The 26922-nt window shown below is 45.9% G+C and overlaps 3 protein-coding genes across 9 annotated transcripts in view; 2 read left to right on the forward strand and 1 right to left on the reverse strand.

The window, feature by feature from the left end:
• The window catches only part of LOC139544485 (autism susceptibility gene 2 protein homolog), a 43294-nt gene extending 30204 nt beyond the window's left edge, over positions 1-13090 (forward strand). The window contains exons 7-19 of one of the 2 annotated variants that reach the window (XM_071351627.1): positions 244-580; positions 683-903; positions 1064-1293; positions 8534-8584; positions 8819-8923; positions 9038-9106; positions 9223-9252; positions 9349-9420; positions 9711-9846; positions 10236-10307; positions 10525-10608; positions 10716-10947; positions 11038-13090. In XM_071351627.1, the coding sequence (XP_071207728.1) occupies positions 244-580; positions 683-903; positions 1064-1293; positions 8534-8584; positions 8819-8923; positions 9038-9106; positions 9223-9252; positions 9349-9420; positions 9711-9846; positions 10236-10307; positions 10525-10608; positions 10716-10947; positions 11038-12079 (2681 nt within the window). In that variant the 3' untranslated portion in view covers positions 12080-13090. The remainder of the gene's footprint in view (positions 1-243; positions 581-682; positions 904-1063; positions 1294-8533; positions 8585-8818; positions 8924-9037; positions 9107-9222; positions 9253-9348; positions 9421-9710; positions 9847-10235; positions 10308-10524; positions 10609-10715; positions 10948-11037) is intronic. The other variant, XM_071351628.1, reaches the window with a different exon arrangement.
• Positions 13091-13699: 609 nt separating this feature from the next.
• Positions 13700-21609, forward strand: LOC139544497 (BTB/POZ domain-containing adapter for CUL3-mediated RhoA degradation protein 3-like). 2 transcript variants are annotated; one of them, XM_071351650.1, is made up of 7 exons: positions 13700-13855; positions 14998-15211; positions 15967-16136; positions 16455-16538; positions 16659-16711; positions 19887-20082; positions 20233-21609. In XM_071351650.1, exons 1-7 carry the CDS (start codon positions 13853-13855, stop codon positions 20449-20451), a joined length of 939 nt encoding a protein of 312 aa, XP_071207751.1. In that variant the 5' UTR covers positions 13700-13852; the 3' UTR covers positions 20452-21609. The 2 variants fall into 2 exon arrangements, with proteins under 2 accessions (XP_071207751.1, XP_071207752.1); XM_071351651.1 differs by having other exon boundaries at positions 13854-14001.
• LOC139544486 (unconventional myosin-Ih-like) overlaps positions 21598-26922 on the reverse strand; it is a 32742-nt gene continuing 27417 nt past the window's right edge. For all 5 annotated transcript variants that reach the window (XM_071351630.1, XM_071351629.1, XM_071351634.1 and 2 more), the window contains 22 exons: positions 26849-26916; positions 26618-26723; positions 26439-26519; positions 26224-26315; positions 25964-26058; positions 25682-25728; positions 25343-25423; positions 25111-25216; positions 24779-24896; positions 24512-24625; positions 24342-24418; positions 24116-24184; positions 23922-24006; positions 23647-23809; positions 23447-23530; positions 23242-23335; positions 23069-23124; positions 22847-22982; positions 22636-22706; positions 22399-22496; positions 22195-22294; positions 21598-22075 (listed from right to left, as the gene is read on the reverse strand). In XM_071351630.1, the coding sequence (XP_071207731.1) occupies positions 22034-22075; positions 22195-22294; positions 22399-22496; positions 22636-22706; positions 22847-22982; positions 23069-23124; positions 23242-23335; positions 23447-23530; positions 23647-23809; positions 23922-24006; positions 24116-24184; positions 24342-24418; positions 24512-24625; positions 24779-24896; positions 25111-25216; positions 25343-25423; positions 25682-25728; positions 25964-26058; positions 26224-26315; positions 26439-26519; positions 26618-26723; positions 26849-26916 (1983 nt within the window). In that variant the 3' untranslated portion in view covers positions 21598-22033. The remainder of the gene's footprint in view (positions 22076-22194; positions 22295-22398; positions 22497-22635; positions 22707-22846; positions 22983-23068; positions 23125-23241; positions 23336-23446; positions 23531-23646; positions 23810-23921; positions 24007-24115; positions 24185-24341; positions 24419-24511; positions 24626-24778; positions 24897-25110; positions 25217-25342; positions 25424-25681; positions 25729-25963; positions 26059-26223; positions 26316-26438; positions 26520-26617; positions 26724-26848; positions 26917-26922) is intronic.

The raw sequence follows: 26922 nt of genomic DNA on the forward strand, positions 1-26922 counted from the left end.
AAAACTACAACTACTACCAGGGGACAAAACCGAATGTAAAAGACACAAAAAATGATAATTAAGAACCAAAAGCATAGACATAGCGCACATAGACTTTCTTTCAATGAGAATGACAGATCTATAACAACATTTCTATGTGCATTTGGTCATTTCGCCCTAAAAAGTTACATATTGCAGCTTTAAATTATTCTGTCAGCTCTGTCAAACTGTGGTTGGTAACAAAGGTTCTCTGGTTGCTCATAGACATAGGCGTTGATGAGAGGGACGAGACGAAGGTGTGCAGCTCTGCCACAGTGTCAGGTCTACAACGCAGCCAGGAGCAGAGCAGCGACACACCCCTCGATCTGCCTGCTGCCAGTCCCGCCCCTGGCTCTCAGCCTGCAGGCCGCCCTGCCCCTGCAGCCCCTCTCACCAGCACCCGCACCACCAGCCCACTTCCTGCTGTGTGTGTGAAGAAGGAGAGGATGTCCCCTCACAACACGACCACCCCAACTCTGCCAGGGTCAGGCCTATCCCAGGTCAAGAGAGAACCATTGTCACATCACCAGGGCCATCCCCTGTTCATTGGTCTCCACAACAGGTAGGACATGGCATTGACTGTACTTATTCAAACCATTTCATAGTACTGATATCCTAGATGAGGTGATTTTTATTTACAACCTTGCCTTTCTCCTCCCTACAGCAGCAGCATAGAGGGATCCCGCAAGCGAACCCTCCCGCCATCCCCCCACCTCGGGCGCCATTCTTCTCCCTTGCCGGCCCTCCCCCTGTCCGTCTCGGAGTTGCCCGCACCCCACTTCTTCCTGCCAGTTCACGGGCATCGCCGCCCGGCCATGTTCACAAGCCCTCTGGGATTACCAACCAATGGCATCGTAGGACACTCCACTGAAGCAGGCTACTCAGGTAAGAGGCTTGAACAGTAAAGGAGATGGATATTGAAGAAACCGTATAGGAGATAGATTGGTGTTTAGTGTACAACAGGTGTAGGTGGTGATATGGGTTGTGGGTGAGAAAGATAAGTTTTTGTCATAGAGTATGACCTTTAACCTCTCACCCACAACAGAGCACGACCTGCTTCGCCAAGAACTGAACAACCGCTTCCTGGCGCAGACTGCAGAGAGAGGGACTGGCTCGGGGCCACCTCTGCTGAGGACAGAGTTCCACCAGCACACACACCAGCACCAACATCAACACCAGCACCAGCTCACCTTCTTATCCTACCCCAATGGTTTGCCTCCTCCACCAGGCATCCTCTCTACAACCCCAAATATGGGTCGCACAGCTGACCTAAATGTAAGTCCAGTACATGGCCACCACAAACTGCTTCATGTGAGGTTAAAGGGTAACTCTCAACCCCAATTTCAGCTTTTGCCCAACCCCTTATAATACAAAAATATGCATTCAGGTGAGAAGTTGTGGGTGGAGGGAATTGCTCATAATTATTCATTTTGGGGGTGGGTAAACATAGTTGTACCTGATCCCAACACTTTTTCACTAAAGCATACTTACCAGAAGTCCACTGGCACGCTCTGATAATAAAATGATGTGCATCATGAGCAAATACAACTCTGGACAGTTAGCTCACAGTGGTAAGACTCTGGACAGTTAGCTCACAGTGGTAAGACTGGACAGTTAGCTCACAGTGGTAAGACTCTGGACAGTTAGCTCACAGTGGTAAGACTCTGGACAGTTATCTCACAGTGGTAAGACTCTGGACAGTTAGCTCACAGTGGTAAGACTCTGGACAGTTATCTCACAGTGGTAAGACTCTGGACAGTTATCTCACAGTGGTAAGACTCTGGACAGTTAGCTCACAGTGGTAAGACTCTGGACAGTTATCTCACAGTGGTAAGACTCTGGACAGTTATCTCACAGTGGTAAGACTCTGGACAGTTATCTCACAGTGGTAAGACTCTGGACAGTTATCTCACAGTGGTAAGACTATGGACAGTTAGCTCACAGTGGTAAGACTCTGGACAGTTAGCTCACAGTGGTAAGACTCTGGACAGTTATCTCACAATGGTAAGACTATGGACAGTTATCTCACAGTGGTAAGACTCTGGACAGTTAGCTCACAGTGGTAAGACTCTGGACAGTTAGCTCACAGTGGTAAGACTCTGGACAGTTAGCTCACAGTGGTAAGACTCTGGACAGTTAGCTCACAGTGGTAAGACTCTGGACAGTTATCTCACAGGGGTAAGACTCTGGACAGTTAGCTCACAGTGGTAAGACTCTGGACAGTTAGCTCACAGTGGTAAGACTCTGGACAGTTATCTCACAGTGGTAAGACTCTGGACAGTTAGCTCACAGTGGTAAGACTCTGGACAGTTAGCTCACAGTGGTAAGACTCTGTACAGTTATCTCACAGTGGTAAGGCGCCCAGTTCCTGACATCTATTGCCACTTTCCGTGTAAATTCGAATCCCCCGTGGGGCGCAAAAAATAGTTGAAATAGTTTAAATGTAGACTGACATTTATTGCGTTATTCTGTTGGGAAGAAAAGTGCAATCATCACCTTGAAATTGAAGATTAGGTGCTCAATTCAATCCAACCTGCATTGCAGTGTTTACGCATTAGCTCTTTTTCCAATGGTCAAATTAACTCAGATTGGTCTTCTTGGGTACTGTATAAAAACCTACAACTACTACCAGGGTGACCCCTCTCACAGGTATGCTTTCACTTTTCAGAATTAGAAGTGTGTGGGCACGGGATGAAAATAGTAAATAAAATATTTGATTCATGTGGGATAAGAAATCGCAGTAATTGAACTATGAGTCTGTACTGTCTTAGTGGACTGCGCCACCAATCATTCATAGCAGCTGTGTAACGGCTGTCTAATTCCTCCTCCTCGGATGAGGAGTAAGGGTCGGACCAAAATGCAGCGTTGAATGTGGACATAATGATAATTATTAAAGTAAAGAAGAAACACGAAAGCACTTTAACAAACTACAAAACAAATAAACGATGTAGACAGACCTGGACTTGAGAACTTACAATATACGAAGAACGCACGAACAGGAACAGACTACATACACGAACGACAAACGAAAAGTCCCGTGTGGTAGACATACAGACACGGAAGACAACCACCCACAAACAAACAGTGTGAACAGCCTACCTTAATATGGTTCTCAATCAGAGGAAACGTAAAACACCTGCCCCCTAATTGAGAACCATATCAGGCAACACATTGCACCCAACATAGAAACACAAAACATAGAATGCCCACCCCAACTCACGCCCTGACCAACTAAACACATACAAAAACAAGAGAAAACAGGTCAGGAACGTGACATAACCCCCCCCCCCCTCAAGGTGCGAACTCCGGGCGCACCCCTAAAACTCAAGGGGAGGGTCTGGGTGGGCATCTCTCCGCGGTGGCGGCTCCGGCGCAGGACGAGGACACCACTCCACCATTGTCTTTGTCCCCCTCCTTAGCGTCCCGTGAGTGGCGACCCTCGCCCCCGACCATGGTCCAGGAACCTTCACCAAGGCCCCTCCTAAATATAGACAACCCAGGACAGAGGGGTAGCTCAGGACAGAGAGGTAGCTCAGGACAGAGAGGTAGCTCAGGACAGAGAGGTAGCTCAGGACAGAGAGGTAGCTCAGGACAGAGAGGTAGCTCAGGACAGAGAGGTAGCTCAGGACAGAGAGGTAGCTCAGGACAGAGAGGTAGCTCAGGACAGAGAGGTAGCTCAGGACTGAGTGGCAGCTCCGGACTGAGTGGCAGCTCCGGACTGAGTGGCAGCTCCGGACTGAGTGGCAGCTCCGGACTGAGTGGCAGCTCCGGACTGAGTGGCAGCTCCGGACTGAGTGGCAGCTCCGGACTGTAGGGCAGCTCCGGACTGTAGGGCAGCTCCGGACTGTAGGGCAGCTCCGGACTGTAGGGCAGCTCCGGACTGTAGGGCAGCTCCGGACTGTAGGGCAGCTCCGGACTGTAGGGCAGCTCCGGACTGTAGGGCAGCTCCGGACTGTAGGGCAGCTCCGGACTGTAGGGCAGCTCCGGACTGTAGGGCAGCTCATGACTGTAGGGCAGCTCATGGCTGTCTGACGGCTCTGGCTGCTCATGGCTGTCTGACGGCTCTGGCTGCTCATGGCTCGCTGACGGCTCTGGCTGCTCATGGCTCGCTGACGGCTCTGGCTGCTCATGGCTCGCTGACGGCTCTGGCTGCTCATGGCTCGCTGACGGCTCTGGCTGCTCATGGCTCGCTGACGGCTCTGGCTGCTCATGGCTCGCTGACGGCTCTGGCTGCTCATGGCTCGCTGACGGCTCTGGCTGCTCATGGCTCGCTGGCGGCTCTGGCTGCTCATGGCTCGCTGGCGGCTCTGGCTGCTCATGGCTCGCTGGCGGCTCTGGCTGCTCATGGCTCGCTGGCGGCTCTGGCGGATCCTGGCTGACTGGCGGCTCTGGCGGATCCTGGCTGACTGGCGGCTCTGGCGGATCCTGGCTGATTGGCGGCTCTGGCTGATTGGCGGCTCTGGCGGATCCTGGCTGACTGGCGGCTCTGGCGGATCCTGGCTGACTGGCGGCTCTGGCGGATCCTGGCTGACTGGCGGCTCTGGCGGATCCTGGCTGACTGGCGGCTCTGGCGGATCCTGGCTGATTGGCGGCTCTGGCGGATCCTGGCTGATTGGCGGCTCTGGCGGATCCTGGCTGATTGGCGGCTCTGGCGGATCCTGGCTGACTGGCGGCTCTGGCGGATCCTGGCGGCTCTGGCGGATCCTGGCTGACTGGCGGCTCTGGCGGATCCTGGCTGACTGGCGGATCCTGGCTGATTGGCGGCTCTGGCGGATCCTGGCTGATTGGCGGCTCTGGCGGATCCCGGCTGACTGGCGGCTCTAGCGGCTCCCGACTGACGGATGGCTCTGACGGCTCGGGGCAGACGGACGGCTCAGACGGCGCTGGGCAGACGGACGGCTCAGACGACGCTGGGCAGACGGACGGCTCAGATGGCGCTGGGCAGACGGATGGCTCAGATGGCGCTGGGCAGATGGATGGCTCAGATAGCGCTGGGCAGACGGCAGACTCTGGCCGGCTGAGGCGCACTGTAGGCCTGGTGCGTGGTACCGGAACTGGAGGTACCGGGCTAAGGACACGCACATCAGGGCGAGTATGGGGAGAAGGAACAGTGCGTACAGGACTCTGGAGACGCACAAGAGGCTTGGTGCGTGGTGTAGGCACTGGTGGTAATGGGCTGGAGACACGCACCACAGGGCTAGTGCGTGGAGGAGGAACAGGACTCTGGAGACGCACAAGAGGCTTGGTGCGTGGTGTAGGCACTGGTGGTACTGGGCTGGGGCGGGGAGGTGGCGCCGGAAATACCGGACCGTGCAGGCGTACTGGCTCCCTTGAGCACTGAGCCTGCCCAACCTTACCTGGTTGTATGCTCCCCGTCGCCCGACCAGTACGGGGAGGTGGAATAACCCGCACCGGGCTATGTAGGCGAACCGAGGACACCATGCGTAAGGCTGGTGCCATGTATGCCAGCCCGAGGAGACGCACTGGAGACCAGATGCGTTGAGCCGGCTTCATGGCACCTAGCTCAATACTCAATCTAGCCCGGCCGATACGAGGAGCTGGTATGTACCAGGCTATGCACACGTACAGGAGACACCATGCGCTCTACTGCGTAACACGGTGTCTGCCCGTACTCTCGCTCTCCACGGTAAGTACAGGGAGTAGGCGCAGGTCCTTCCTTTCGGGTTTCCAGCCACGTCTCCTTGGTGCCTCCTCATACCACCGCTCCTGGGCTTTAGCTGCCTCCCTTTCTTCAAAAGAGCGGCGATATTCCCCTGTCTGAGCCCAGGGTCCCTTTCCGTCCAGAATCTCCTCGAAAGTCCACGAGTCCTGTTTTTTTGGCCGCTGCTGCTGGTTCCTCTCACGCTGCTTGATCCTTGTTTGGTGGGTGGTTCTGTAACGGTCGTCTTGTGGTGAATGAGCGGACCAAGGCGCAGCGGGTGATGAATACATAATGATATTTATTAAAGTAAAGACGAAACACGAAAACACTTTAACAAACTACAAAACAAATAAACGATGTAGACAGACCTGGACTTGAGAACTTACAATATACGAAGAACGCACGAACAGGAACAGACTACATACACGAACGACAAACGAAACAGTCCCGTGTGGTAGACATACAGACACGGAAGACAACCACCCACAAACAAACAGTGTGAACAGCCTACCTTAATATGGTTCTCAATCAGAGGAAACGTGAAAACACCTGCCCCCTAATTGAGAACCATATCAGGCAACACATTGCACCCAACATAGAAACACCAAACATAGAATGCCCACCCCAACTCACGCCCTGACCAACTAAACACATACAAAAACAAGAGAAAACAGGTCAGGAACGTGACAAGCTGGTGAAAAACACAACGAGATGACATGACCACCATTGTCAACTATTTCTTGTTATGATGGATGTAGCTACGAATATCAACATATAATCCTCATAGCCTACTTGTGTTATTTCCTTCGTAAAAGGAGGAATGGAACTGTAAGCACAAAACTTTGAATTTGGTCATATGCGGAAAAGTGCCTTACTGCCTTTTGAATTTTGTATAACGTCAGTAGTCCTAGTCAAGGAAGCATCTGCTTTTACAGTAAACCTTGAGGTGGTACCACCCAGCACATCTAGAAGGGAGTGTATTTCATACTGAACCCCTCCCTTGTGGTGGTACCACCCAGCACATCTAGAAGGGAGTGTATTTCATACTGAACCCCTCCCTTGAGGTGGTACCACCCAGCACATCTAGAAGGGAGTGTATTTCATACTGAACCCCTCCCTTGAGGTGGTACCACCCAGCACATCTAGAAGGGAGTGTATTTCATACCGAACCCCTCCCTTGAGGTGGTACCACCCAGCACATCTAGAAGGGAGTGTATTTCATACCGAACCCCTCCCTTGAGGTGGTACCACCCAGCACATCTAGAAGGGAGTGTATTTCATACTGAACCCCTCCCTTGAGGTGGTACCACCCAGCACATCTAGAAGGGAGTGTATTTCATACTGAACCCCTCCCTTGTGGTGGTACCACCCAGCACATCTAGAAGGGAGTGTATTTCATACTGAACCCCTCCCTTGAGGTGGTACCACCCAGCACATCTAGAAGGGAGTGTATTTCATACCGAACCCCTCCCTTGAGGTGGTACCACCCAGCACATCTAGAAGGGAGTGTATTTCATACTGAACCCCTCCCTTGAGGTGGTACCACCCAGCACATCTAGAAGGGAGTGTATTTCATACTGAACCCCTCCCTTGTGGTGGTACCACCCAGCACATCTAGAAGGGAGTGTATTTCATACTGAACCCCTCCCTTGAGGTGGTACCACCCAGCACATCTAGAAGGGAGTGTATTTCATACCGAACCCCTCCCTTGAGGTGGTACCACCCAGCACATCTAGAAGGGAGTGTATTTCATACTGAACCCCTCCCTTGAGGTGGTACCACCCAGCACATCTAGAAGGGAGTGTATTTCATACTGAACCCCTCCCTTGAGGTGGTACCACCCAGCACATCTAGAAGAGAGTGTATTTCATACTGAACCCCTCCCTTGAGATGACGTATAGGAACCTTCTCCAGGTGCTTCTACATCACCATTTGAATAGTAGAGTTAAAACTCTAGGGGGAAAAATTGCTAGATTTACTACTAAAAGATATAACTTTTGCAACGAACTGTCAAAATGAAGACCAGAATTTACGTGTTTCACTATAACTAAGCCTAAAACATCTGGTATGGTTTTCACAATAGTTTTACTCTTTAATGTTATCAAAACCCACATTCATTGTGAGGAACATTTTAGGTCACCCAGAAACGAGAGAGAGATAATGCTGTGCTTTGTTTTTGCTGTTTTCCGAACTCAATCTCCTTAATAGTGTAGCCTCAGGCTCAGCAGACGCCTCCTTTACTCTGGGGAAAACCTTGTGTTAGTTTCACATGTCAAATATCAAACTCTTTATTACAGTATCTCAACATAACAGAAATATCAGATACAGTCCCTGAGAGACACATTTTAGCTTTCAGCCGTTTTAAACTTTTTTCCACCCACCAGGGAACATTTTGAAATATTTCATCATACTGGAAAAAAATGTATGAGCCCTAAAATGGCTGGCTGTTCCACTGACAGCTCAGTAAAGCCAGTGGAAATGGATCTCATGGCTGTTTTGACACACTCAAAGCCCTGCTGTCAGGATAAATGACTGTGCCGCAGCAGAAGGAATGAGGTCATTAGAGTGCTTTTGATCGTGGGTAATTGCTCATGGACGCTTTTGCCAGCATTGGCAGGGCTTCAGTTGGGTTTAAGCAGCCGAGATATGGAGACTCTGAACATAGCCATCCGAAGTGTCTACATGCATCTGTTAAACAGTCAATGAGCTGGTTTAGCTGAGTAGACGTCAGCACTAGATCAGGACTTGAAGATGCCAAAATGCTCAAAAACAATCATTTGTAGCATTTTTACATCGATGTTTCTTCTTTGTCTAATATTGTCAATGTTACTTACAACATTTTATGTCTTTCAGTTGGAAAAGTACCCAGCTAAACTGGAAAACCCCTACCTAAGACATAAAAATGTAAGTGAAAGTACTGCTTTCAGAAAGAAGGGGATATGTTCCTTTGGATTACTTTTAAAATGAATAATTTTTTATTATAATATGATTCTCAATGAATTCAGTTATTTGATGATTTACTCCATACTACCTCAGCAGTACAGTCACAGATCTTCTCTGAGCGTACAACGTTATTTTGTTTACTCTAAAGTCATACTTCATTTATTCTTACCTTAACCTATGTGTGGTCTTGCTCAGTTCTTCCCCTCCTACCCCCCAGCGATGCCAGGCATGCCAGCCCTGCACCCCCACTCAGGACCCCCAGGGCCCTTCAGCTCTCTGCAAGGAGCCTTCCAGCCCAAGGTCCATAACACATCACTGACTCCCTCTGTGTGTCTCTCTCTTTCATTACCCAGTGTTAACCACCCCACACATGCTGTTCTCAATCTAAACACGTGACTTCCCATCTCTCCCTAGTCTAATCCTATGGATGTGGCGACACGGCCAGGAGAAGTCCCTCACAATCTCCTACCAAAGGGCCTACGGGTAGGCCTCTGATCTCTATACAATAACAGTGTATCCATTAAAGTGTGAAAAAAATACTGTAGTGTATGTTCAGATATTAATCCTCTGTTCTTCTTCTGGTCTCACTCTGTTCACAGATAACTGATCCATTCAGATCATCAGCTAGGGTAAGAATATGCCATTCGCCAGTAAGCTTGTTGACAGAATTCTAGCCCTCAGGTTTAAAACTAATCAAATTATTTTCCTTCTATTTATTCTTGCAGAAGGCTGGCAAATGGTGTGCAATGCATGCCCAGATCGCCTGGCAGATTCATCACCACCAGCAGAGGATGAAGGTACTTAATAAGATGTGTTCATTTATTTCACTCAATGGAGCGAAAGTTTCAAATAGCGGTACAAATCAAATCCAAATCAGATCAAACTTTATTTGTCACATGCGCCAGATGCAACAAGTGGAGACCTTGCCGTGAAATTCTAACTTACAATAATCTGTGAAGTTATGCTTTCTGTATCCTCCTCGGTCTCAGCAACTCACCTCTCAATCTCTATTGAGCTTTTAATCTTCTCTCTCTCGCTTCCTCTGTCAATCTCTCTCCTCCCCATTTTATCTGTCTATCTTTAACAGCACATGCGCTTTGATCCACATAAGCTGAATATGAGCGGGGTGAAGCTGGACCTGTTTAGTCGGCCAGCTGCTCCGGGTCTTCCTCCTGGACTGTCCTATGGCCATGACCTGGCCCGACCTCTCCTGTCATCCTCAGGTTAGCCAGCCCATTCCATTTTCATATTCATTATTGTGGATGTTAAATGAGGATCTACGTGCAGTTATAATGATATTGTACGGCCTTGGGAACAACTGTGTTGGTCGCTTACTGTAGAGATGACATGTTTACTTTATATCCCTTTATGTCAATGTGAGTGTGGTTGAGTCGTAGAAAAATAAATTGGCGTGCAACTCAAGTCTATAGACTAACAGAAAGTCTTTGGTGCTGAGTAAAAAAATGCATAGTGAAAAGAAGGAAAACGCCATTTTTTTGTTGCAGTTTTACTGTATTTTAGCAGCAGCAGAGGTCAACAAACAGACAGGTTTTGGCAACAGCCTTCGTCAGTGTGGTTGATTCGCTCACTACTGTACCTTCACCCCCTACAGGTAATTTGTCTGCATCACCATTCAGCGCCGCCACTCATCACGTCCATTATTTACCTGCTAGCCACCTCACTGGTAAGTGCCATAGGCTGCTGGTGCAACGTCTAAATAATGATGTTTAAAGTCCAAGACAATTAAGCATTAATACAGCACAAGAGGCAGTGCTGTATTATGAATACAGTCACAGGTAAACGGCATTGTTCGGCCCGACACGATAGCATCAGCATCCAGGATCCAAACAACCAGTTTTAGAATAGACATTAAGAGGTGCCGTTCTTGTGATGTTCCTCAGATCCATTTGGACGAGCCAGTCACTATGGAAACCTTGGACAACTGGCAACTAATGCATTTGGCGGCCTGGGTGCCTCTTCTATTGGTAGGTTTTCTCTCTCAATTGACCTCAACCAAAGACAACCTACTGTTTCAACTAAATTGGTAAATTGATTGATTTGATTGAAAATACATCAACCCTTCCTCTCTCAGGCCCAGGCAGCCTGTTTGGTGGAAGGCAGAGCCATGGGTTGTCAGGTTTTGTCAGCCCCCCTCAGGAAGCCTGTAACCGCCTGCACCGAACGCCCCCCTCCTTCCCCACACCTCCAGCACTGTCCAGGCCTGCTGATGTGGACCGCAAGCCCACGGTCCATAGCAGCGAGAGGGAAAGGGAAGCTAAGAAAAGGGATCACTCTGCTACCAAGGAGGAGTCGGAGAGAGACGGGTCAGTGACAGCCTTAGTGTGGAAATGGCATTTCCTATCCATAAAGGCCTTCAAAAGTTGTGATATAATAATATTATGTCCTCTCTATAGGAATACTCTGGAAAGAAGCCATCAGTCCACCCACACATCCTCAGGTTTTCAGATTAGTAACCTGATTGGCAGCAGCAGCCCAGGGAGGAAGAGGAGCAGCCCAGATCAGGGACCCCAGGCTGAGAGGGAGGGCACCTCTCTTGGGAGAGTCCTGGTGAAGCAGAGCTCCTCTCCAGTGCTGGAGGTGCAGGATAGAGGATCCTCAACCCCATACACCACAGTGAAGAACCACCAATCCAGCGAGAACACAGAAACTCTGAAGGGACCTTTAAAGATAAAGCAGGAGCGCAGAGATGAGCCAGATGTTATGGCTGGGCCACCAGAGTGTACCCTCTTACTCCCACCAGGCCATTCTCAGGCTCCATACCCCTCAAGGCGCAACCACTTCCACACCGCAGGCATGCTTCAGAGCAGTCATCTACCTCACTCTCTACCCCTCTCCATGAGCCCCGTGCACCCAGTGAGTAGCCTCAGTGCAATAGAGCGAGCCCGTATCCAGCCCTTCATGGGGGTCGGTACACTAGCCGCAGGTCGAAACCACCGTGTGTCCCCTCACCTTTCAGGCCACTGGGACCCACTTCGAGACCCCTACAGAGGGCTGTACCTGCAGAGCCAGCAGGTACATTTGACCTATGACCCTGAGAGAGGCCACAGACAGCGGGAGCAACACCCCCACCCACAGCAGTACTTACAGGACAGGCCACGGCAGGCAGAGGAGAGAGCCAGGCTGCACCAGCTCCAGGGCTCTCCCATGGAGGGCCACCTAGCCCACACACCCACCTTTGTGTCCTCTCTGGGTGGGGTGATGTATCCTAGGCTCAGCCCCTCAGCTCCACACAGTGGCCATCTGAACAGGACTCCACAGACTGTCACTCTTAGTGCCCCACCCCCTCTGGTGCCCAGCTCCACCACCACAACCCCTGGCAGACCTGCCACTCCTCGAAAGACCACGCCCACCAGTGCCCCACCCTCTGGGGACCCCACCCCATCCTGCAAAGCCAAAGAGGTAGAGGTGGAGGCAAATAGCATGGAAGTCTCTTAGAAATAAGCGACAAGACTGGGATCCTTTTAAATACACATTACACACTCAACTTGATGAAATGTCTCGCTTTTTAAAATGAAAAAGCTCTAAGTCAAAATTGTGTATTGTAGATTATTTGTTAATAAATCGGAAGTTAAAGTAGTGAGTCTGCATAGAAACTGTTGAATAAGTTGAATAACTGATGTTGGATAATGTTATTTGATAGTAATATATGATGTTTTTTTATGTTTGTAAGATTTCTGTGTACAGACGTAGATTTTATGAATTTCTATATTTCTTATGTTGTGTAATGCATTACATTGTTCTTTATTACACATTTATCAACAGGTAAAACAGAAAATAGATGTTCTCCTTTTGATTGTTCGTTTTAGATGTAACCATGTTTCCTACCTGAAAATGTTATTGACTTTTACCTTCTGTAAATACATAACCTGTCATTTGTTTCTATAAAGAATGTCTATTTAAACAAAAAAGTAATTACTTGATAATTCATGCTTATTTTCACTTGCATCAGCAGTGCTCTCTCTTGTGGCAGACTTGGTACAAAATGCAGAATGCTGTCCACTTGGAATTGATGGCACAGGGTTCAATAGTTCAACTAAATTCTGAATCTAAGCAAGGATTTGATTTAGTTCCTTTTAGATTATCAAGTGGCGAAGGTCATCAGATTTGTGTAGCTTTCAGTAAACAAATAGCCTATATGAACATAAAGCTACCTTTTATGAAATCCTCATGTTGTATCAGACAAGCACATACAACCGGTGCACCAAAGAGGAGAGTCTATTTATCAAATTCCATTGTCTGAGGAAAAGACAGCAGCAGGTTCATGTTTATTTGTTTGTTGTGGATATTTTTGGCCTCGTTTGCTCCAAGCCTTACAGTGTGCTTTTCAACTAATCTATTTGTGTTTAAAAGTAATAAATAGTAATTGAAAGTATATGTACAGTATATGTTGCCGGATGTAACATGTTTATGTATTTTACATTTTCAAATAAAATCTAAGTAAAATGGGTTAGGGTTAAAAGTAAAATGTTCCTCAATAAAGCAGAAATTATTAGCCTACAAATAAGTATTCACCCCCATGGACTTAAAAATAAATAAATGATTCCCCTTGGACCATCAGGGTGGCACTAGTAATAATGTCACGGAGTCCGAATTTAGAATAATCTTCAGTCACATCCACATTCATGTTTTATTTTAGAAATTAAAAAAGAGCATTCCATTTCATTCCTGCTCAAGTTAAGGAATGCTGATTCAATCTATAATGAATGATGTAATCTTAATTTATCATAATTGTTATAGTTTTTAATAGTATAATTTATCATAGCATGTGCTATGTGTATGTGATTGTACCCACTGAGGTAGCGCGTACCTCGTTCTTTTCCATGGACGTCATCTGCTAAACCGGAAGTCTTTGTGCATAACAAAATCTAGCTAGTGGTTTGGTGCCATAGAGATAGATAGAGGACTCATCTGTTTATCTGTGCCATTTCCACGTCTGTGACAGCATGGGCAGCGCCATTGAGCTATCTCCATTTTGAAGTAGACCATGTTCTTCTTCACGATTGGCTGATCTCTCCTGATGACCCGATTGGACATGACTCTAACAGGGTCACCAGGAGAGATCAGCCAATTAAGTTGGAAGTCCACCAAATGGTCGAAGCCGTCAATTGCGCTGGCCATACTTATGCAGCCTTTTGGCCACTAGAGGCCTCTATCATTCTCTATGTTGGTGCTAACTTTGTTCTTCAAGGCTGACTGAACAAGGGTTCTATGGTAATTTTTTAAAATATATATATATATAATGTTATCTAGCTAGGAACTAATCCAGTCGACAATGTAGCTAATGTTATAGTACACATACTACTAGATATGTAACGTTATATCGACAAGATGCCAGCTAGCGGAATGCATGCCAACCTGTAACTATGGTTCTGATAGTGCCACAATAACGACGTAGCTAGCTAGCTAGTATCTCGCTTAAACAATGGCTTTGCTACGGTAGCTGATGTTCCTTAGCAAGTTAGCGTTTGTGGCTACAGTAGCATTCATATGAAGCCCGTTAGTTAGCCAGATCAGAGTTAGAAAGTTACATAACTACGGTAACGTTAATGGATAATAAGTAGCTACTACAGCTAGATAGAATACGTACGTTACCATTATTATAGCTAAGAAAGGATTTAATTCCAGGTTCGACATATTTTAAGGTGGTACGCATACGATTTGTTTGCATTGTTGTTTCAGAAAATGTCCACAATATATCTGGCACTAATAGTGGAATGATAGTGTTTCACAGTATTACCAAAGTTGTGGTGTACTAGCTACTGTGATATTCGACTATTGATTTCTCCCGACGTAGCGTCGCCGATGTCAAAATAGGAAAGCTTTTCTGACTTTGTGGCGGTGTTGTCTAGTGGAAATCTCTGTCATTTCCTGGTTGCTAAAATTCTACACTGTCATTCATCCCTGTGGAACGATTCGACACCTTGCGGAGTCTATGCCCCCGAAGAATTGAGGCTGTTCTGAGGGCAAAAGGGGGTGCAACTCAATATTAGGAAGGTTCTCCTAATGTTTTGTACACTGAGTCTATGTTGAGCCTGGAGTTAAGTCCCTTAGCTAGCTACTATAAGTATTGCTTTCTGTGATTAGCTAGCTAATGAAATGTTGATGACTAACGTTAGCTAGTACAGACTTGTCACATTGGCCCCATTCTGAGAACCCAGAATAGCGAACTATTTAGCATAGTTTAAGAACAGAACCTGTTCTTAAACTGTGCTTTTCTGCTAGCTATACACAATGATATAAACAACAAACTAGCTCGATAGTTATTATGCTATTTATTTGGGGTGCCTGATTGATATCAGCTGTGAACACCATTGCATTGTCACGACTTCCATATGGACTGTTTGGACCCACAGGAAGAGATGTCAGGAATAAGTGCGGTGAGCTCGGCGTTGCCAGCGGCTACAACCCGTACCACCTCCTTCAAGGGCTCATGCCCCAGCTCGAAGTATGTGAAGCTGAATGTGGGCGGGGTGCTCTACTACACCACCATGCAGACCCTTACCAAGCAGGACACCATGCTCAAGGCCATGTTCAGTGGCAGGATGGAGGTCCTCACAGACAGTGAAGGCAAAGATATTTATAACTAAACCAAGATAGTTCATCTGTGTTTTTTTCAATGGGAGCAAATTAAGCATAATGGGCAAAACAAGCAAGGAGGTGGGCACAGCCAAGCACGAGTTAGCGAGATCATAGTGGCACATTCTAGCATGTATTTGCATATTTCCATTAGGGAACACCTTCTCTAAAGTGCGTATGTGCAGTAACTCAATTCGTCCTTGCACTTCTTGTAAACAACGCAATTTGAAAACGTAAGCTTTGGCAAAGGGTCACTTCTAAAACACTTAGTGCACTCTGTTTGTAACAGATTCTAGTTTTGGGAACTGAAAACTGTATTGAGATCAGGCTTTTTTTAGATGATAAAATAAGCAGAATGTTGGCCCAGTTCCATCTCGCTCCATACTCTCCCACTGCTGGCCACTGGGCTTTCTCCTCACCATATTTGATGGGTAGTGGAAATTCCAACTGGATGCTTCAGATTTATACAGCTCCTTGTTCTTTCTGTGGAGAAGGCATTGATGATGACATGGGTTGACTGCAGCCAGGGTTTCCCAAACCTTATGTCCACTGCAAAGTCTTGAGTCCTGCAAAGTCCATGCTCCTTGACGCTGCATAGTATATGACTCTATCAGTTTTACAGACTAGCTCCCTTTGCATGCCTTCCATCTGATATGACTCTAAATGAAGATACACACACAGTCAACTATCTCCACTATGTTGTCTCTGCCACTTCTCAATGTAATGAGTCCTGTCCTCTCCTGCAGGCTGGATCCTTATTGACAGGTGTGGGAAGCACTTTGGGACCATTCTGAACTACCTGCGTGATGGTGCTGTACCTCTGCCTGAGATCCGGAGAGAGGTCGAAGAGCTCCTGGCAGAGGCCAAGTACTACCTGGTGCAGGGGCTAGCTGACGAGTGCCACGCTGCCTTGGAGGTATTGTGTCAGTGGAGGTTGGTGGGAAGAGCTATAGGAGGACAGGCTCATTGTAATGGCTGGAATGGAATTAATGGACGGTATCAAACAAATGGAAACTGCATGTTTGACTCCGTTCCATTTATTCCATTCCATCCATTACAATGAGCCTGTCCTATAGCTCCTCCCACCAGTCTCCAATGTATTGTGTATTACCTTAACACACTGTAAACACTTACCTGTATTCAATCTCTATCTTGGTATCTCTCTTTCTCTGCATGCTGGTGTAGCCACTGTCCCCATTGAATTATTTGGGTCCTGTTTCCTCCATGCTTTCAGAACAAAGATATGTATGAGCCCTTCTGTAAAGTGCCTTTGGTCACATCCTCAAAGGAAGAACAGAGACTCATCTCTACCTCCAAGGTAAAAAAATATATTTCACAATTGACATGTATGATTAGACAGACATAGCATGGAGTTGTATTCTATTCTATTTGTTTCTTAACACTGACTACCTATGTTCCTTTTCATTTTGGATTACAGCCCACAGTCAAGCTGTTATACAACAGGAGCAACAACAAGTACTCTTACACCAGGTAGGCTATACATATGATTGTGGTAAAATACTTATAATGAGCTTATACTGTATTTCTTACATGTACGTGTGAAGTGGATTGTATCATGGATAAGGCTGTGGCGGTCACGAAATTTCATCCGCCAGTGATTGTCAAGCAAATAACTGCCGGTCTCACGGTAATTGACCGTTAATTAACATAAACACATTTAGCATCTCCTGTCTCCCACACATAGCCTAGAAGGCACTGGTGCAGACCTTTGGAACCTCTACATTTTAAAAATTCTAGTAAATCCATGTAATATAGCCTACACCTTCACAATAAATCCATAATTTATTTTAGACAGGTCTAAGAAGCATGATATGTAGTCTATTTCAGAAGAATAGAATACTCTGAGTTGAACTTATGTTAGGTTCTGATCTGGCTATGCCATATGGCTGTGGGCCACACTAGTTAATTTAGCAGACAAGATTTGCTTAGAATTCCATGGCATTTAAAAAAATATATAGTATGAAGAATACAATTGAACAAAGCTGAATAAAATAGAAAGGGTATTTTCTCAACCTACTCCACTGCAGCCCCGTCGATGAGAATAGGGGCGTGCTCGGTCCTCTTTTTCCTGTAGTTCACAATCATCTCCTTTGTCTTGATCACGTTGAGGGTGAGGTTGTTGTCCTTGCACCACATGGCCAGGTCTCTGACCTCCTCCCTATAGGCTGTCTCGCCGTTGTCGTTGATCAGGCCTACCACTGTTGTGTCATCGGCAAACTTAATGATGGTGTTGGAGTCGTGCCTAGCCGTGCAGTCATGAGTGAACAGGGAGTACAGGAGGGGACTGAGCACCCACCCCTGAGGGGCCCTATGTTGAGGATCAGCGTGACGGATTTGTTGTTACCTACCCTTACCACCTGGGGGCGGCCTGTCAGGAAGTCCAGGATCCAGTTGCAGAGGGTGGTGTTTACTCCCAGGGTCCTTAGCTTACTGATGAGCTTTGAGGGCACTATGGTGTTGAAGGCTGAGCTGTAGTCAATGAATAGCATTCTCACATAGGTGTTCCTTTTGTCCAGGTGGGAAAGGGCAGTGTGGAGTGCAATATAGATTGCATAATCTGTGGATCTGTTGGGGTGGTATACAAATTGGAGTCAGTCTAGGGTTTCTGGGATAATGGTGTTAATGTGAGCCATGACCAGCCTTTCAAAGCACTTCATGGCTACAGACGTGAGTGCTACGGGTCGGTAGTCATTTAGGCAGGTTACCTTAGAGTTCTTGGGTACTGGCACTATGGTGGTCTGCTTAAAACATGTTGGTATTACAGACTCGGACAGGGAGAAGTTGAAAATGTCAGTGAATACACTTGCCAGTTTGTCAGCGCATGCTCGGAGTACACGTCCTGGTAATCCGTCTGGCCCTGCGGCCTTGTGAATGTTGACCTGTTTTAAAGGTTTTACTCACATCGGCAGAGGAGAGCGTGATCGCACAGTCTTCCGGAACAGCTGGTGCTCTCATGCATGTTTCAGTGCCATTTGCCTCGAAGCGAGCATAGAAGTAGTTTAGCTCGTCTGGTAGGCTCGTGTCACTGGGCAGCTCTCGGCTGTGCTTCCCTTTGTAGTCTGAAATGGTTTGCAAGCCCTGCCACATCCGACGAGCGTCAGAGCCGGTGTAGTACGATTCGATTTTAGTCCTGTATTGACGCTTTGCCTGTTTGATGGTTCGTCGGAGGGCATAGCAGGATTTCTTATGAGCTTCCGGGTTAGAGTCCTGCTTCTTGAAAGCGGCAGCTCTAGCCTTTAGCTCTATGAGGATGTTGCCTGTAATCCATGGCTTCTGGTTGGGGTATGTACGTACAGTCACTGTGGGGACGACGTCATCGATGCACTTATTGTTGATGCCAGTGACTGATGTGGTGTACTCCTCAATGCCATCGGAGGAATCCCGGAACATATTCCAGTCTGTGCTAGCAAAACACTACCAGAGTGCTGCGCGCTCCATCACATGATCAGGTCTTTCTCACAGGCTACAAGTGAAGACAGACATATCGGGGATGCAATTGCTCACGTCCTTATCCAATTCTGAGGTGCATATTGAAGAACTGTCCACATTTACTTTTCGTCAGCCAACAAGATGAGTTGGCCTAACAAACAGCAAAAGCACTAGCCTATGTCAATCTACTATCCCCCATAGTACAAAGATCAACCTATTCTGTGCGAGAAATAAGTATTCCAAACATAGTCTGGGACAGTTGTGGGATGCGATAGATCTCAAAGTAATACAACCACTATCATCAAAATACCTTTTTTATGCAATATGGCTGACGCAACCGATCAGAACGTTTAGCTTAAAATTTTGATAAACTATTAGGCTATTTCTTCACATTGTAAGCGCATCAATGAGCACATGGTAGTAGGCTATAATTGCAAATGTTACATTTGCAGAAAACATGTAGGTCTATGGGCTAGGCTACATGAGGTGTGACTATGATTCTAAAAAGTTGCACACAAAAAAGGCATTGTTTCTTATGCTGGGCATCATTCACAAGTGAAAGGCTAATATTGTCACCCATCAGACTATTCTTGATTTAATCTTGTCTTTACATATACTAAATAATATATGTGTGAAATTTGTTTTGATTTAGAATGGACCATTATCATGCACCTCTATTGAAACTGGTTTATTTTCATGCCAGCCAGGTAGGCTATACTCCTGTTGTAAATATAAGCAATGTGCTTAATATTAAGAAAGTTGAGTAATAAATATAGTAGGCCCAGCCTATAGAAAGCTGATCCTCCTCTTTGTAGTAGAGGCCATCACTCTGTTTTCTCGCGCAATTGCATAAGCTATAGAAATGTTGCGCAACATGAGCTCATGGGCTCTCATGAAGTGTTTGATTTGATTTTCCATTACATTTGCATTGATGTCAAGGTGATTAGAGGGACAATAGAGTGCTGAGTTCCAGGCAGTTAGCAAGTTTAGTAGGCTACTAATGACCATCAGCAGCATCAGAGCTTGGAGAAGCCTAGTTACCGTGACTAAATGGTCACGTGGAATTTGACTGCCTTCAAGACTCGTGACCTCCGGTGTGGCGGTAATACGGTCACCGCAACAGCCCTAATCATGGGTAGACTGATGTACATGTGTATAGCGATTTGAACAGATTGACAACTAGACATTAACATCTGGTGTCATTACCTTTTCACAGCAACTCCGATGACAACATGCTGAAGAACATTGAGCTGTTTGACAAGCTCTCTCTGCGCTTCAACGGCCGTGTGCTCTTCATCAAGGACGTGATCGGGGATGAGATCTGCTGCTGGTCGTTCTATGGGCAGGGCCGTAAGATCGCTGAGGTGTGCTGCACCTCCATAGTCTACGCTACAGAGAAGAAACAAACCAAGGTATGCAGTTTCCCACAGCACGACCACAGAAAAGGAAGATATGAATGTTTCTTGCTTTGACCAAATCATAGACTAGCCTGGTTGTCAGTGAGTAGTCTTGTCTTTGTACCTAGGGGCAGTGGTCTAAGTAGCAATATTCTCTTTCCTCAGGTGGAGTTCCCAGAGGCTCGTATCTATGAGGAGACCCTTAACATCCTGCTTTATGAGTCTCAGGATGGGCGTGGTCCAGACAACGCTCTACTGGAGGCTACAGGAGGCGCTGCAGGCCGATCCCATCATCTGGACGAGGACGAGGAACGGGAACGCATCGAGAGGGTGCGCCGCATCCACATCAAACGCCCCGATGACCGCACCCACCACCACCAGTAACTATACCAGCCAACCAGCATTACCAGGATCCGCAGACCTCACCAGTGACCATTACCCATCACTGAGATCACACTACCGGTATACCCACAGATAATCTCACATCCTTGACATTGACCACAAGCGACTTCTGTGCTTCTGCACCACAGCCACTTATGAACTGTTGCTAGTTTGATATCATTATAAGTAGAACATGATTTTGATGTTCTGTCCCAAATGGGCATATCAGTGTTTTCTAAACCGTCGTCTTTTTATCAGTGGTCAAAATGTATTTTACCGCCTTTATTTCCATATGTTTTGTCTTTGTATGTATGTAGACATGTTACTTGTGCCCAGTAGAGATATTGTGCCTTAAGTCTGTGGGTGTACGTGCTGCTTACAATCTTTATCATGATTTACTTTATCACGTCACTACAACATTGCTTTGAAGTTCAGCTATGTTTCACAGTATAGCTAGTTCAGGTCAATTGCATTTAAAGGATTCTATACAATGTGGAACAATACATTTTCCTACCACAGCAGTTTTAGATAAAAACATTTTTTAATAAAAATACATATTCATTAGTTTGAATAAGTGATATGTAAACTGTATAACAGCATTTTATCTTGTGTTTAGAAATTGGGTGCTTCTATTTTCTGTATGTACTCATTTCGTCCAGCAGAGGGTGTTGTGTACAAAGACACTGAAAGGTGTGATATATTAGGTTGACGTTACCTCTAGATGGTGATCTTCGGTCAGTTTTGTAGTTCCCCCACTAATGATTAAGGATTTTTGGAGGGGAAGCTGATCCTAGATCTTTGCCTACGGGAACTTAACCCTGAAGCGATAAGTTTACAACCCACCTCTGAATTGTAAGTGGTATGAATAAAGCCACCTTTTCTACCGTAGTCAACGATTAATGATCTTTTGGCATCATGTATGAAATCTGTTTTTCTTCTGTGTGATAAAATGGATGTCATTGCTGCCTGTTACAAAAATAATTGGAGGGTGATGTGGTTACAAGACAAAACTGGTTTTGGAAGATAGATCACAGCTGAAGAGACAAAGCAACTCTAGACATAGTGTAAAATTGTGACATTCTTTGCAATCATTTCACATGTACAAGTGTCTTTTGCACTGTATTTAACACATTTTTCTTACAATAAAGATGTTTATGAATACTTAGTTGGTTTTAATGTAAATATGGTACAGCATCTTTGTGAGAAAGTATAAAAAGTATGGCTTCAAAATCACAAAATGTTTGAATGATTTAACCATGTTGCTTATATCTCTAAAATGGGACATCTAGTGAAAATATACCTAAAGCAAAACCATATTTTACAAATGAGCCCTATTATAATGACAGCTTTGCTTGACAAGTCACAACTGAGCCCATGCATGTGATGTATAGCTTAATAACCGGTGAAGTTTTCATCAGTAGAACAGCAGTAGTCATTCCTTTGGAGTTTCCTCCACAGTATGAACCGTTTGAGATTTCAATTCATTTCATTATGTCCAACCCTTATTGAGAGGATGCAGGTTCTCATTCATGATTTAAGTCCCAAGATGCCTAAAACCTTGTAGAATCTGATTATTGGATCCAGTTCAATTTTGTATCATTGCCCGGGACTTTGTTCGAGTTGATTCCTGGGTAAATATAAGAGAAGTGTTTATATGTCCTAGCCTACTGTTTATCAATAGTTTAGAAAATGTATTTGTTCATTTTGAGAATTGAATGGCCACACAGTCTTTAGTTTCATACTCACCACCATCAGATGGCCATTCTTTGCTCTGTAAATCATGGTCTCCTGGCCACTCTTGAAGTCAACAAACCCCTCTCTGCCAGGCTGGATGTCAAACTTTACACTGCAAATGACCACAGACATAATATATAACATTACGTTAATACTTTTGGTGACAGTTGTTTTTTGTTTTTTTAAGACAAGTTACGAGTTGAACACAGGTCTTACCTGCCCTGGACTACTTTGATAAAATTGTGCTTGTTGGCCACCAGACACAACTTGGTCAAGGCCTCAAACAGGTAGTCACACTGCAGCACCAGGTCCCCCTGAGCAAATAGAAAATGCAACAATGGAAATGGAAATGCACATTTTCTAGTTCTATTCCATTCAGAAAATAACTGGTGCAAAGCATAATAAAAAATATACATTTGTACACATCAATAAAAAGATTTTTGGGCAGCCAACCTTTTGCTTGATATCCTCACATTGGACATGGAGGATCAGGAAGTTGTCACTCAGGGTGCTGACTGACACACCTGGAAGAACACACACCACCCACTTTAGAACAGTGGTTGAATTAACACAGTATACACACACGGACTAGTCCATTGAGAGAGGAAAAACTTCACACTTGCACACACATCTAGTCAGCTTTATTCCACTCAGTGGTGCTAACCTTTGAGGTTGTTGAACTCCACCCGCTGTTTGATCTTGGCCTCCTCCACCAGGTAGGCTGCACTTCCAGTGTAGATCAGCTGTCTGAAACGTGGCCTGAAGCCATTCCTGTCGTACTTCACCACAGGAACACTGTACTGTGGGAAGGTATGGGGCTTACTTTCATTTGAACATTAAAGTTGATTTGAACTCTGACATAGCTTATTTAGCTCTGTGTGTTTACCTTGATGCGTTCTTGCCTAATCATCTGGTAGACTTTAATGTGGATGTCTTCCTCACCTGACCAGATAACAATGCAACTGGTCAAATTACATAAATCATTTTCATTATCACTGTTGCTTTGTAAGAGGCACACAATTGGGCACATAATTCATCAGCACAAGGCCTATGCCTTACGTATCCTGGTGTCCACAAATGGTATGCCCACACTGTGAGGGTAGTTCTCTTTTGTTCCTTTGAATATGGAACTGGTCAATCCTTTGATTTGCAACTGTAAGTGGGGTAAGCAAACAGATGTATTAAGTGACCAGTGAGGCTATCTCTATAGTCAAATGCAGTACAAATATGCATTAAAGCACCCTGGCTTGTAGGGTAGGCCTACCTGTGCTTTCCGCTCTGTCATGATTCCTTGCACATACCTCCGTACCATGTGCCGGGTGTAAAGTTTCCTCAACATCTGTGAGGCCTACAAGTACAAATGTATGTAATAAGTGTACAGTATACTCATACCATGACACACAGGCGTGCAGAACGAGGTTAGCGCAAGTATTCAAGTAAAGTCAATTCCCTACTGCGTCTCACCTCCTGCATAATGGGAGGTGGGGTTAGCCAGGTGTTCTTGTCCAGAACTGTTTTGGGTAGATTCTCCTTGAGCCGTGTGAGGTAGTTTTGCCTGACAAATGCCAGGTACTCTGTGTTGTCAACACAGGCTGGCTGATTTCTAGTCATGAAGCCCTTGATGAACCTACAAAATATAAATACAAGAGATTTGATTGGTGAGCTTTATGTTGTTTCATTGTGTGTGGTAGATGTTGGACCTTTGTCTTTGAAAATATCTTCAGATGTTTGTCTCTTACCTCTTAATGACCTTAACAGCCCAGGCTCTCTTATCCCTCTCTCTCCTGGCCTTCATGCCTCTCCAGCATGTCTCAATCTTTGTAGCTAACAAGACAACACAAGCTGATAAACTTATCGGCTTATACATCATATTTGTTATACTAGTTCCAAGGAAGTCAAAGTAGAGGCCTGTTGTGTCTCGTTCAGCAGTTACCTGCTTGTCTCTGTCTCATGTAGTCTCCCTTCACTCTGTAGCCTTTGTACTTTGCTTGGATCCTTGTAGCTGTAACATAAAGAGACATACATAAAACCTAACTTCATAGGCAAATAGGTTCATTTTCTTTGAAATAATCCAACACCATATAACAATCCAATTCCTGAATTTTTGTAGTGGTCTGTGATCCGTTGTTTGAAAGACTTAAGCTAGAGCCAGGACCCACCCAGCTCATGCTTGCAGACCTCAAAGGCGTCTTCGGTGGCAAACAGAGTCCTGGGATGGCGGATGAAGATCTTGGTCCTTTTTTGTATCATGAAAGACAAGCCAGTGAGAAACAGCCAGACTGGGTGTCACAAGGTGAACCCAAACGTATAATCCTGGAGAGCACCTCACCTTCCCATCTTGTACTCATCAGGCTTGTAGCCCAGGTGCTTGATCAGGCACTCCACCCCCTCTGCGGCTGTACCTTTCCAGTTAGGCCAGGTGTCTGGACACAGGGGTTTGTACCTGACAGGGACAACAGGAAACACCAGTGTTAAATATATTGTTTGGAGAGCATCAGATCAACATACAGTAATGCAGCCATGTATCAGAGCAGGGTGTGCTGGACAGAGCAATTGCACACTATCTACAGAACTTTGAAGTGCAGGTTGTATTTACCTCTGCAGGAAGATCTCATATCTCCGGCGGTAAGCGAAGCCGGCCCGTCTGACCCTCAGGTGCTCCATCAGCCCCAGGTACTTCACCTGGTGTCTCACCAACACGTCGTCAAAGAGCCCTGCGCGAGGCAAGAGAGAGGTCACAAGGCTACAGGCATCAGGTCATGCACTGTGAATGAATGCGCCAAGTAATACTTTGTAGGGCATGCATAGGTCAAGTCCATTAGGGAAGGTTATTTTTGGTGTAATGGCTGTACTGAGTGTGTAGGTGTGTGGTGCTTAGTCAAATAGACTACCGTAGATGTAAGTTCCGGTTTATAGATGAGGCCTCACCTGGCTGCTTGCCTTCATTAGGCTTCATACAGCGGACGTACCAGGGCTCTTTAGACATGAGGATCTCAGTCAGGCCTACCAGACTGCTCTTAAACTGAGTGGCCACCTGAGAAGACAGGGGATTAACATGCAAGCTTATAGAAAGGTCAGAACACCATACACACAACAGTAAAGGATGGGTATGTTTCTAATTCACTTTGGTGAATCATGTGTCAACAGAAAGTCTCTTTACTGTTTCAGGTCTCTTCTTGCTGTCCGGCTCAGTGCTGGGAAAGCAGTGTTTAACAATGGCATTCTTAGACTGGCGCATAACCTGAAGGTGGAAAATCTCTCAGTTAAATCTCCCAGGATGAAAGATAAAGAACCGGCTTCTTTTCAAAACCAAGAGGCAGTCAAACAAACACTCCCACAGTCCTCCCTCTTAACAGTCCTGTCAGTCTATCCCAAAGCAATGCTTAACAATCATCTCCTCTATAATTCACAGGTGTGCTTAACAATGAATAATACAGCAGTTGGCAGGATGTAAATTCCGGACCACAACAGTGCCAGCGAGAGCCCTGGGCACACTTACCTCTTTAATGTTCCTGTACAGGAGATCATTATTTTTGTCCAGGAATCCTGGAAAACAGAAAGGTATAGTTGAGAGTAAATAACAGATAAAGACTGGTGACACTTTCTGTCAGTGAGACAGAAAGTGAGGAGAACTGGGGGGCGACTCTTGGGACATATTCGGCTTACTGAAACAATATCAAAGAGACACATTAGAGAGACAAATATGGAGAGTGGTGTACAGAAACAGTGAGAGGAAGGGCAGAGTACTTGGGTATATTACGTTGTGGAACTCATCTCTCACCGACCACACAGTATGTGACTTCCCCTGCATAGTGTAAGAGGCGGAAGTCTCCTCGTTCCAGAGTCTTCCGGGTCTTTTGGTCAGCCAGCTTGTGTCTGCAGGATGTGGACAGAGAGAAGAGGATGTTCTAGTCAGGTGTTACAGAGGCAGACCGTGACCCCTCCATCCTCAGCTGTCAGTTGGGGGAGCTCAGCTTTATCTAATAGTTCTTGTTAGAAATGTATTACTGTGCTGCAGTATCCCAACGCTGCCTCACTCACGTGACGAAATGGGGGTGACCTCCCATCTTCTCCTCCAGCTTCTCCAGGAAGGTCATGTCTGTGGCCTCTCCCGGACGTAGACACTCCTCGTCCTAGTGGAAAGGAGACAGAACATGAGCGCAAAACCAATCCAAAGCTATCGTGTCTGTCTGACGACATTTCAATCTGACTGCGAGTAGGTCAGTCAGCCAGTCAAGTCTACAGTATCTACATACTAGCACTGAAATGATGCCTTTGAATTTCTCCTCCACCAGGTCACAGATGATCTTGTTGTTGAAGTATGGCACTGACTCCCACTGAAAAACAACAATACAAAACATAAAGCTGTGTAGCCCATTACATCAGTTTTGTAGCTAAGTCCAAACATAGATTTGAGTAGAGGAGGAGCGTTTACTTCAATCCCCTCCATCTCGTACTCCTCCTGCTCTGACTTCAGGGTCAGCTGGATGAAGAGCTGCTGCAGTTTCTCATTACAGTAGTTGATGCAGAACTGCTCAAAGCTTAAACATATAGAGACAAGTCATTAGGCTCATCATTTCACACTCTAAAATTCACTGTCGGGTCAAATTGTATTTGTCACATGAGCCGAATACAACAGGTGCTGACCGACTGTGTCTTCCCTCACCTGTTCACACTGAACACCTCAAACCCATAGATGTCAAGCAGACCAATCACTGTCTTCCTGGAGGAATCCTACAT

Source organism: Salvelinus alpinus, chromosome 18, assembly GCF_045679555.1.
Source record: "Salvelinus alpinus chromosome 18, SLU_Salpinus.1, whole genome shotgun sequence".
Classification (NCBI taxonomy): domain Eukaryota; kingdom Metazoa; phylum Chordata; class Actinopteri; order Salmoniformes; family Salmonidae; genus Salvelinus; species Salvelinus alpinus.